At 47.9% G+C, this 12235-nt stretch overlaps 2 protein-coding genes across 2 annotated transcripts; one reads left to right on the forward strand and one right to left on the reverse strand.

Annotated features, from left to right (window-relative positions):
* The first annotated feature begins 251 nt into the window (after window positions 1-251).
* Window positions 252-1785, forward strand: LOC125522911 (uncharacterized). Its single transcript, XM_048687955.2, has one exon. The coding sequence runs from the start codon at window positions 296-298 to the stop codon at window positions 1535-1537; it is 1242 nt and encodes a 413-aa protein (XP_048543912.2). The 5' UTR covers window positions 252-295; the 3' UTR covers window positions 1538-1785.
* A 6301-nt stretch (window positions 1786-8086) lies between these two features.
* LOC125522302 (C2H2 and C2HC zinc fingers superfamily protein) lies at window positions 8087-11597 on the reverse strand. Its single transcript, XM_048687375.2, has 5 exons — window positions 11396-11597; window positions 10272-10472; window positions 9964-10045; window positions 8868-8963; window positions 8087-8751 (listed from the first exon to the last, which is right to left on the reverse strand). The coding sequence occupies exons 1-5, from the start codon at window positions 11402-11404 to the stop codon at window positions 8405-8407; spliced, it is 735 nt and encodes a 244-aa protein (XP_048543332.1). The 5' UTR covers window positions 11405-11597; the 3' UTR covers window positions 8087-8404.
* Between the last annotated feature and the right edge of the window lie 638 nt (window positions 11598-12235).

Raw genomic sequence — 12235 nt, forward strand, 5'->3', positions numbered from 1 at the left:
ATGATACTCTAATGATATTTCGCCCATTTGAATATCTCTAATAATTTTTCGCACATAACATCATCTAGGAGTAGAATTCAGCCGGAATATTCCAATAAAAAATAATGCAGTTAGTATATTTATTTATTTTTGTAGAAGATTTAAAAGTGGGCCCCCATTTCTCCATCACTGTTCGTTCAGCTCCCTGTTCCCTCCTTCCTCGCGGGTTCCCACCCTTCCCTCCATCTCCACGACCCTTAAAAACCCATCGCCACCACGAGTTCCCCGTCCGTCCCCAAGAAGCCAGACTCAAGAAATGGAGGTCATGACGCGTCCCGCCTCGCCGGCGCCGCACCGGGACCTCCGGCCCGACAGCGCGGCCGCGAGCCCGTACGCCACGGCGCCGTCCAGCCCGCGCGACCACCCGTTCGGCTCCGTCGAGGGGGCGGCCGCGGCGGCGAAGGGCAGCCCGTTCCTGACGGCGCCGTCGTCGCCGAACCCGTTCGACCTCCTGCCGCCGGTCACGCCGCGCCTCGCCGGCGCCAACCCCTTCGACCTCTTCCAGCACTTCACCAGCGCGCCCGCCAGCCCCCGGCGCGCCGCGGCTATCTACGCGCACTTCGCCGAGGGGGACCGCGGCAGCCGCGACGGCGGCGAGGAGGAGGAGGAGGACGACGACGACGATGGGTTTCACCCGCGCTCGTCGTACTCCACCACCGCCTCGGCCGTGCCGTTCGACTGGGAGGAGAGGCCCGGGACGCCCAAGGCCGGGATGGGCGGCGGGGCGGCGGCGTGGGACACGGACTTCGAGTTCGGCACCGTCGTCGACAACACCGCGCCGGCGGAGAGCCTGACGACCGCCGACGAGCTCTTCGAGAAGGGGAGAATCCGGCCGCTGAAGCCTCTGCTGAAGACCTCCGACGAGGGCAAGATCAGGCCGCTGAAGCCGCCGCCCGGCCTGCTGGACGGCGGGAGCGTGGGGTCATCGCCGCGGTCGCCGATCGCGAAAGGCGCCCTGAGGTCGCCCCGGCGACGGAGCAGGGTCGGCTCCGGCACGGACTTCGACCCCTTCGCAGCGGCACTTCTAGAGGCGACCAAGGGGCCCGCCCCCTCCCCGCTCGGCGGCAAGAACGCCACCGCCGTCGCGTCAGGCTCGCCGCCCAAGAAGGCCGACCCGTTCGCCGCGCGTCCAGCCTCCAGGAGCGCGGGGTGGAGGAGGTGGCGGCTCAGCGACCTCCTCCTGTTCCGGAGCTCGTCGGAAGGCGGCCGGATCAGCAAGGACCAGCTCCCCAAGTGCCCGCCGGCGCAGCATCCCGAGGCGCCCCTCAAGAAGGCAAACGCACCACCGCCGACGACGACGGCCAAGTTCAATGCCAGGGCCGTCAGCATGGACAAGCTCAAGAAGCAGGGCGGCGACAAGAGCGGCGCGGCGGCGGCGGCGGAGGGCATCGTCGGGTGCGCGCGGCTGAGCCCGCTGCAGCGGTTCGCCAGGGGGCTCGGCGGGCACTCGTGGCACCACGGCCGCGGCGGCATGGCGGCGCAGGGGACCAAAGGGTAGAGGAGGGATCCATCATCATCCATGGCGTTAGCCGCCATTTTCACTCGCTTTGTCCATAGAAGAAGAGGTGGCGCCTTTTTTCCTTTTCGTTTTTTAAAATCGAACTTCGTTTTGAAACCATGGACGATGTTCTTGGTCCCGGTCTTCTCCCGGCCCCTTTGTGGAGCATGATTGTGCGTACTGTCATCGTATACGTGTACACATTATAGAATGGAAGAGATTATGAAAGTGTGAAATTGTTAGTGATACTTTTTAAAAATGTGTCATGTGTGTCGTTTCGTATGAGAAGAAAAGGACGACAGCTCTTTGATGAAGCTTGTTCTCTCATCTACTCTGAACTAAAACCACAACGAATAATTTGGAATGGAGGGAGTATGCCTTTAGTTAGATTCTGCCTCCACAATATGAATTGATATGTGGATCTTTTTCACATGAGACCAAAAGGGTGATGGCCAGTAGTAGTATGTAAGAATGTGCCTTTTCTTTTGACAAAACATAAAAATATGAATGAGCAAGAATACCCAAGTCAGCATAGTAAATTCAAAAAGAAATACTAAAAAAAATTGATAATTTTTAAAAATTTGGGGTATCAAACTTGGTATGCCATTCTACCCACGTGTGAAGTTTGGTGAAATACTGTATTGACACACGTGGTATTCTTAGTGAAGAAAATACAGCCGACCAAACATTGTTTTTAGTATAGCTTCAATTTTATTATTTTTGGCTAGATTGCCACGGATGTCATTCCTTAGTGAACTTCACACGCGAGTATACCGGTTGACTATGAATATTACAAAAAAGAATAAGATTTTTTTCTACTTTGTTTTTCATTTGACTGTTTTGACGGGTCCACTATTATTTATCCATAGATTGTTGTTGGGTTCCATTTCTCCTTTCTTTTAAATTTTTGGACATGTCCATTTCTGTTAGGATTCAAAAATGTTTACCGAACCATTTGTTTTTCTATGAAGATGGGTCATGCTTCTATTCGTTTCCTGCAAAAAAAAGATGTTTCTATTCGTTTCTCACTATGCATCCTAGTACCACCAACGATAATAGAAGAATCACACATGTGTGCTCTTTTCTCCACTTCCGTTCTTTCTAAAAGCCAACTTCCACCAAAATTCCCTCCCTTTATATCCCTAACAAAAGGAATGATGTCCAGCGGTATTTAGTGGCGGAATTTAGCATGATATATCAAAGTGGGTGGTGGCTTTTAGCCTCACATTGTGGCCTCATAACCCCAATTTGCAGTGCATATTTTGCTGGAAATCCACCACTTCTCTTCTTTTGAAAGTGACTACCAACTGAAACATAGACTTAAAAGGTCTATTCTAAAAAAAATGTGTTTAGTTCGACTTGAATTATGAACTACCAAAACGTTCTAAAATTGCTTAGAGTAAACCCTTTGCATGTGCTCCAAGCATTTGTTTACCTAGTTGTTCTTTTCTAGCGCTCAAGTTAGAAATGGGATGGGACAAATATGCTTCTTGCTATCTATTGGTTCCGATCATTTTCCTACTCCGGGATGCTCTTTATCTTTAACATTTTGTTTTCTTTCTTTTTGGCCCTTATTTTATGTAACTCAAATTGCTCTTATTTGTGGGTTTTTCATTTCACTTTCTGAGTACATAGTAGAGTTTTATACTTTATGTATTAAAATTTTGGAGTTCGTTTTTGCATTAGCTTCAAATGATGATTGTTTGGGTTTGTGTTCAAAGTATCATGAATATGTTGGCGCTTGACCATCCCATTCAATGGGTGTTTGCAGCCTATCAAAGGACATGTTTTCATAACATCGATGACTTTGGTGCCCTCTCAATCCCCTCTTCGAGATCCTCGAGGTCATTTGTCTATAGTTACCTTCATCTTGTTGGTGATGATCAGCGTGGAGCTCCTCAATGCATTTGTTTGGCATTCTTCAGCGATGGAAATGCCTTCTTGATACACGTGCGGTCATTTGGCAGTTTGAGAAGCAGTTTCCAAGGATCTATTTTATTTTTGTTCTTTTCTAGCCCTTAAGTTCAAGTAAAATGGAGTTGTTTGTATTCTTTTTTTAAAGAAATGGGACCCAAAGGGCATCCTATAACAGGATATAATCAAGAAAAATAGTACCTAGTAGAATGGAAAATCATAAGACACAAAACTACCAACAACAAAATTGCATCGGAAACTAGATTGGTTGGTTTTCTTTCGATTGTATGTCGCCCATGGTAGTTTAGGGGGTGTTTGTTTCCAGGGACTTTTTTGTGTATGGACTAGAAAAAGTCCCTCTTAGAGACTTTTTTACCAAACGGAAGGGACTTTTTAGGGACTAAACTAGGCGTTTGGTACTAAATGAAGAAGACTCTCAAGGAGAGTCTTTTTGGGACTTTTTGGGACTTTTCCAACAATGCCCCTCCATGCACCCATTGGTCCGCCACCCCATGGTGTTGTTTGATTGTTATTTTTCTATACACTAGAGGCAACATGGTCATTTAATAACCTTTAGGAAGGGGTGTTTGGTTCTCTAGTCCTAGGACTTTTTCTAGTCCCAATTAAAAAGTCCCCAGTCCCTAAAAAGTCCCTCCCTGTTTGTTTTCAGAGACTAAAAAGTCCCTAGTCCCTTCCTAGAGGTTATTAAATGACCATGTTGCTCCTAGTATATAGAAAAATAACAATTAAACAACACCATGGGGTGGCGGGCCAATGGGTGCATGGAGGGGCATTGTTGGAAAAGTCCCAAAAAGACTCTCCTTAAGAGTCTTCTTCATTTAGTCCCAAATGCCTAGTTTAGTCCCTAAAAAGTCCCTCCCGTTTGGTAAAAAAGTCTCTAAGAGGGACTTTTTCTAGTCCCTACACAAAAAAGTCCCTGGAAACAAACACCCTCTTAGTCTTTGGAAACAAACAAGGAGGGACTTTTTAGGGACTAGGGACTTTTTAGTTGGGACTAGAAAAAGTCCTAGGACTAGAGAACCAAACATCACCTTAAACAAATTCACCGAACCATCAGTAAGAAAATGACACATGACAACGCTCTCATCATACTAGGCTCTGAAAACCACAATAGTCACTCACCACTACTCCCCCCTTCCTAAATATAAACCATTTTAGAGATATTCCAATACCGACTACATACAAAACAAAATGAGTGATTCTACACTTTAAAATATGCCTACATATATTCAAATATATATTTTTTGCTGGTACATACATCTGAATGTAGCCCGTATTGAAATATCTATACATGCTTATATTCAGAAACGGATGGAGTAGAAATAAATATCGGTGGGGACATCACCCCATGCAAACAAAGGCTAGCAATTCTTTTTTTTTCGTTTCGCAAATAAGACTTGCAATTCTTCGCCATTCATGTTCTTTTTGATCTTGTTGTTTTAGTACAAAGCATGGTTCTATGTTAAAAGCCAGTTGGATATGCTTTTAGTCTCTCTTTTTTTGCGAAAAGATGTGCTTTTAGTCTTGACTTGAAAACTTTTTGCTTTGGCGGGACTGAAGTTGGTGTTTGCTTGGGCTCACGTTCGAAGTATCAAACGGAACATCTAAAAAAAAGTACTCCCTCAGTAAGAAAATATAAAAGCGTTTAGATCACTAAAGTAATAATCTAAACGTTTTTATATTTCTTTACAGAGAGATTATCAAACAAACGGAACTCCTTTCACTGGACAAAAGTGCGGAGCAAATAAGAACAGAGAGTTAGAGTTCGTTTTTAACAGAATAAGAACAAAGAGTTAGTAGCGATTGGATTACGTACTCGTTTGTCATGTCTGGAACGAACAACCGCAACCGGCAAAACCATACCGCATCCCGACGCCATCGTTTTCAAAGATACTCCGGAGCGAACCGTTCATTCGTGGCAAATCAAATCATTGAGCTCTCGTTCCCCGTGCACTAAACTACGGGGAGGATCCGTTGTCACGCACTGCCCACAGGCATCTGGCTAGACTTGTAAATCAGTCGTCATAGACTCTTAGTATAATTGAATTCCACAATAAAAAAAATGCTTTTAGAGCATCTATAGACGGACTTAACAAATCCGACCGCTCAAACGCCCACAGACGTGTCCACGGATAATGACTGGTCACGCCTCAAAAAATGCATTCCGCATCCGGATTCCTCAAATCCATATTGTTACATGGAACGCAGCGATCTTTGAGCGGAGCTTCGTCCGGTTCCGCTCCCTACCCTCCGGCTTCGCCGTCGCCATGCTCGGCGGCTGGCTGAGCCCCTCAGAGTGTTCGTCCGGTCGTCGACAAGGTAGAGTAGGGCATGGGACACGAGCCGGCTCATGGGACTCAAGGCGTCGCCGTCTCCCATGCCCTACTCTTTCTCGTCGGGGCCCGAAGCCATTTGGGTGCCGGTGGACGTCAAATCGATGACGGATCCGTCCTGGGATGAGCCGTCGACGTCCACCACGATGCGGTTGCGCCGCCCGGATTGATGCGCCATACGGGGCGCCGGAGAATGCGACTCCGCCTCGTCGACGTCCATCGCCGCGAGGGCTGCCGCCGCCTCCTGCGCCCGGTGCCTTGCACGGCGGGCACGCCGTGCCATGTTCTCGTCGGACAAGGTTCATGGTGTGTCCCGATGCTCGGCGCGCCAACAAAGGGGTTGCACGTCCGCCAACGCATTCGGGCACGAGGTGGACCGCACGGTCTCCGACGAGGCAGCTACGGCTGGCCTAGCGCCGGATCCATGTGCCATTTGGACGAACGCAACGGATTCCCGACGAAAGGAGTCCGAGCGCTGCTATGCACGGGCCTCCTCCCGGGCGCAAGGAGCGCAAGCCGAACGGCCATCTCCTCTTCAGGGCCGCGTAGGATGAGCTCGGGGTCGACGGATCTGAAGGTGAAGGACTCGGATCCGCTGCCCGCCATGCCGGAGACGACCGAAGGAGACGGAGACGAGTTTGGGTGGCGGAGAGAAGTGAAGTGAAGTGGCTAGGGTTTGGTCCGGCAAGCGGATGGGAAGGAATATATGTGAGGTAGGGTGAGCCAACGTGAGTCGGGTCCGATGTGGCGGGTGTGCCCGGGTGCCTATATCCGTCATATTTGGATGGATATGAGGATGGCGGTTAGTCGGATTTTTGAGGGCTGTCTGGCTTAAAAAATTATGATCAGGCGGTTCACTTGAACGTATGAGGCGTCCGGTTGTAGATGGTGTTAGTATAATTCAAGTACACGCTGGACGATAAAACCTATGTGATTTTGGGGCGCGTTTTGTACGTTTGCAGCCTGGAGATAACACTAGCATAATCATTGGTAGAAGAATGCTAGTGTTGGTCACGTTCTACTCGGCGGCTTGCCATGCGCCAAGGTTTCAAAGCTTTTTGCCGCCGATCGATGTTAATTCGGCGCGAACAAATTTAATTTGATTATAGGTGGGTGCTAACCACTGCTAGCTAGCTACTAGCTACGTTGTCGTTAGTGTCGTTAGTGGCGTCCGAACATGGCGGGGCGCCATTCGATCGGCCCGGTTGAAAAGTCTTTGACGCTGCACGAATGCGGCAGGAAAGGGGGCGGGGCCATGGCCATGGTCGTGGGCTCATGGCTGTAGACCGCAGTTGGTGGTGTGGGGGTCCGACTTCCGACCGGCGCACGCTTGTTTTGACCGCACCGGTCCGGCGGGCCTATGAGTTCCCGGTCAAAGACGACGTGACGGCACGCACGCCACAGGTTACACGCGTGGGTGGGAATAAACGTGCTTTTTCTCTGCTTGCGCGCCAAAAACTATTCTCTCTTCCCTTCCAGAATAACGGAAAGATCTCTGTCAGAGAAGGAATAATCTGAGAGATGTGCGTGCGTGCGACCCCTTCCCGGACGTGCCAAGCATCTTCATCTTCATCTTCTTCTTCCCAAAGAAAGACAGAGAGAAATCGTTTCTTAACTGACGGGAGGGTAGACTGATGGTCTGATCTCCTTTGTTAGAATTCGGTCACCTTCGAGGTGGGCAGTAGCAGGACGATCTTTCAAGGCGGGAGCATCTCTCTTCTTACCCGATCCGATGTGATTGTTTCGTGAATGGAAACAAACGAAACTCGTGTCAAATCGGATGATTTCGTCCGACCCGCACCTAACCGAGATAATCCCCCCATCCGTGCCATGAACATCACCACAAACATGCATGGCGATGTGTGGTGTGGTTGACCGGCAGCCGGCTCCGAGCTTTCAAGGCGTGAGCAAGTGGGTCGGGAGGCCGGTTGACTCCTTGAGTTTGGTTGGCACAGTCTCGTACTGTGGCCGTTGCCGCATCTCGCTCTCTCCCGATCCACAGGCCAAACCAACCAGCGAACGTGCCTGGCTCTGGCTGGTCCCGCCAAAGTAGATTGGACCAGCAAGAACCAACGAGAGGGCACCCAAGGTTTGCCGTTTCCACACACACGTTCACTCTAGCTGACTCGGGGCCGTCTGCTGCACGCAGGGTTCTCCGCAGGCCACTTGTATGTCAGGACCTCATCAAAAAAGAGAGGGAAACTAACCAAAGGGACAGGAAACAAGATAATCACAACTTAAATGAACTGATGATGTAGAGATGGCAGTACAATCTATCTCCAGCAGCGCTAACATCGGCCATCCGCCTCAGTTGTCGGCATTATATCATGCGTGCAATCCATTGGGAAAACACAACACGAGAGATGATAATCGATGGGCTGATCATTTACATGTTTCGCACAAAGGGGAACCTGTGGCTGATTTAGGAACTTTTGACGAGGTATTGTACAATGCATACATGTGTCGCTGACGCTCAATAGCTCGGGACTCTTGGCGCTGGTACTCCCCGCCTTTTCTTTCAGAACAATTCCATCCATTAGCATTTCCACGGTTTTAGCGCAACTCGGTGCGCCCCAGTGAGCTTGGGGGCATTGAAACCTCAGTACGTCTTGTACAATCCCATGAGAGGCTTCTCCCTGTCCTCCACTCTTTTCCGAGCTGCCTCCCGCGCTCTGAGTGCCGCCTCCTCCTCCTTCGAGACCACCTTGGGCTTCTTGGTGTCCTCTCTTTTTCTCTTGTTAGCGGCAAGAGCTGACGGAGCACCCTTCACAGCTCTCATCGGGTTCAGTGGTTTCTTCACAACCACACCTGGGGCTGGCCCTCCTTTAATACCGGCGACAGGCCCGCCTCCACTAGGTGTTTTTGGTTGCGAAGTCGAGGATTGCGCAACATTGGTTTTTGAGGTTTCCGCCCACTTGTATGCCTCTTCCTGGGTGACCCATTTGCCTGCTCAACAAAATAACAAACAAGCATAAAAATAAATTATAAAGAATAACCATTCTACAAGGCATGAGGCAAATGAATTCGAAATCCAGATATGTGCGCCTGGTTAACAAGAGTACCTAATCCATCGGAATAATAGAAACCAGAGTTCGAGTCGTAGTAAAGTCCAGTGGCTTTATCATAATAATATCCTGAAGTTGAGTCAAATACCCATCCTGCACATACATATTTCAAACATGTTAACCAACACAGTAAAGACATTCAGTGTAAAAAAAAGACATTCAAAATAACATCAATACAATGTCTTAGTAAAAAGCATGATCAGATGGTACATCAGTCTATGCAGAGTATACTTATAATTCATACTAGGGATATTCCAGACACAAGGTTCATATTGAAATGGTATTACTAACAATAGCTAACAAAGGAGCGCCTAGGCGGGTGTTCAAGTGCGACTAGGTTCCAGGCGATAGCAGAACGCCTAGCGCTTAATCTGCACATAAGCGTGCACTTTGGTCAGATAAGCGCAAGGCAGTGGCAAAATGCATAATTAACGCCTAGCACTTTTTAGAACTATGTTACTAACATATAGTCTTTGCTATCCAGTACTAAAGCAAAAATATGTGGTTCCTGGTAGAACTAGAATTCATATATTAGCTAGGCAGATACCATGTACAGAAGAATATGAACGCTAAATTCTTGGACAAGATGACAATTTGCTGAGTCAATGTTGTCTGTCTTAAGATATTTTGTTGACCATATTTTTGTCCTATCATATAAGAATTTGTTGACACGTTTTCCTCACGTAGGGGCATTTGGCTTATACAGGAATAAAAGCAAGCAGGATATAGTTTTGAACCAGATACTCCCTCCGTCCCATAATATAATAGTGTCAAAAACGCTCTTATATTATGGGACAGGGAGAGTATATTTGAATGGGTGATTTAAGCATAAGAAAAAAGTGGACTTGGAAAACTGACGATACATAACAGGTTATTTCTTGGTTCAGCAATCACATTGTCCTGCTGTGATGTGGCCGTCAGGCTCGGAACTAAGCAAGTGAACAACTAAAATCAGTAGGAGAAAAGTCAGCAAGGTAATGAAAGCTCAAGGGTGAAAAAGGGAGAAGCTAATAATAGATCGAGGTCGAATTTGTGCTATACAAATCAAAGATGACTATGCACGCAATGGGAAATAAAGGATGCAGAACCAAACCTTCTCCAGGTGCCGCAGAACTGTCACCATCAGTGTTTCTCTGGTTATTCTCTAAATCTTTCTGGTAACTCTTTTTAGCTTTCTGCAGGGGAAAAAATGAAAATATAATCAGGAATGCCACCCCCATAACTCAGGAAAAAAATGTAACAAGAGATGATGTAAAGCTAGAAAGAAAAGCCTACATGTTATAACAATCTAGCACCGTTTCCATTTGCAAATCTAGTTTATGTGAGATATGTATGTTACGGCTGGACTTAACTGATGGATAGCAATACTACACAGAAAAATGCAGTGAATTACGAACTTACAGCCTCTATCAGTTGGAGAGCTTTTGCTGCTTGTTGCTGCTCCTTTTCCTTGGCAGCGCCATCCTTTTGCATCGTAGACAATCTTTGGGTGACATTGTCCTTGTGGCGTTTGCCGAGTTCATGTGTTCTGATGCTGAAGGGATTGTTCGATATGAAGATTTTGCACAGATCGCACCATTTGTTTCCTTGGCTCACCCAATACTGAAAAACAAGAGAGGACAAGTTATTAGTCCCCAAACTTAACTTGAAGAACTGGATGTCCAAGACCATGACAGAGCTTATACAGAACAGCCTGTAGAATATTGCAGATGATTTTTCTAAGGCAAAAGGAACTCTCTCTGTTTCTACCAAAAGACGGACATCGCACAATATCGGCACGACACCAGGATGTATTGGCACTCCCACCCACTAACCTCAACTTGAACTTGTTACAAATTTCCCTGTCTTAACCTAGGACGCATGAAGTGCCTAACAATCTGTAGTTCTGCGTCCCCAAGCTACACTTTCCAACAGTTAACTTGAAGAGTTATTAGCCCCCAAACTTGACTTGAAGAGTTGATGTCCAAGACCATAACAGAGCTTATACAGAACAGCCTGTAGAATATTTCTAACAAAGGCAAAAGGAACTCTCGCTATTTCTAACAAAAGACGAACATCACACGATATCAGCACAACAGCAGGATGCCCACCAATCCCCACTTGAACTTGCTACAAATTTCCCAGTCCTCAAAATCTAGTAGGATGCATAAGTGCCGCCATGGGCCTAACAATCCGTACTTCCGCGTCCCCAAGCTACACTTTTCAACCACTCCGCCTCATTGAACCGTCCAAGACATGCACAAGCAAGCGAGCCTAACCCTAATTCCGCTTACCGGGAGTCTATCAAACCCTAATTTTCCCAGACCCGCGAACAGGGAGCCAGGCCGCGCGAGGCCCCGGGTCATCATCAGCAGCTAGCTAGCTAGCCAAAGTAAGATCTCGATGCCAAAAACACCGGCCGCGGTAACAATCGCGGGACGCACCGGGCCACGCCCCAAATCTGCGCGCGTGAATCGGCCGCGCAGCCGCGGATGGGGCAACGCGCGGCCTCGGATTTCGAAGGGGGGAGGGAGATGGGGGAGTACCTCAGTCATGGCGGGCAGATGCTCCGCGCGGTCGGGTCGTGGGGCTTCGCCTCCTGCGGCGGCGGATCACCGGAGCGGACGGGCGGGGGTTTGATTTTGGCGTAGGGTGGGCGGAGCGGGCGGTCGGTCGGGGTTCGGGGAGGAGGCGCTCGAGAGTCGAGAGGTTGTTCTGCGCGACGGGTTGGCTTTGGACTTCCGGGTTTAGTTCAGACTTCAGAGTGACGCTCGTGTCGTGTGGGACGAAACCGGAACGGACACGAGCAACAGTGCGGAATAACACCATGCTCGTAATTCATTTATACAATGTGTAGTGTATGTGTATATATGTACTCCCTCCGTTCCAAAATATAAATAAACCCTTTCTAAGTTCCAGACTATGCATTACAAGCAAAATATGTGAATCTACACTCCAAAAATATGTTTATATACATCTGTATATAGTCTGTGTTAACATTTTAAAAAGGCTTATATTTTAAAAGGAGAGAGTATATTTAAATATAAACCCTAAAATAGCAGAACAAATGTATTCATCAAACAGGCACGAAGAACAACGAAATAATCCAAAAAAATCTAAAAGTAACAGAAATTACATCCATGCTCATAGACCGCCTAGGTAGCGACGAATAGAAGCATCGAAGCGAGCCGAATGTGTGACATCATCATCGCCCGTCCCTTGCCGGAGTTGGACAAATCTTGTTGTAGTGAACGTTTCGAAAAATCATCGTGTTAAGGCATCAAAGGACCAGCGCACTAAAGCAGCAACTATCGCCGATGAAGAGAAGCACGGATTCAAATGATTCAATCTGTAGACACATGATGCTACAGAGCCCAATGTTGTGT

The sequence above is a fragment of the Triticum urartu genome, chromosome 7A (assembly GCF_056163025.1).
Source record: "Triticum urartu cultivar PI428250 chromosome 7A, HENAU_Tu73, whole genome shotgun sequence".
Classification (NCBI taxonomy): Eukaryota; Viridiplantae; Streptophyta; class Magnoliopsida; order Poales; family Poaceae; genus Triticum; species Triticum urartu.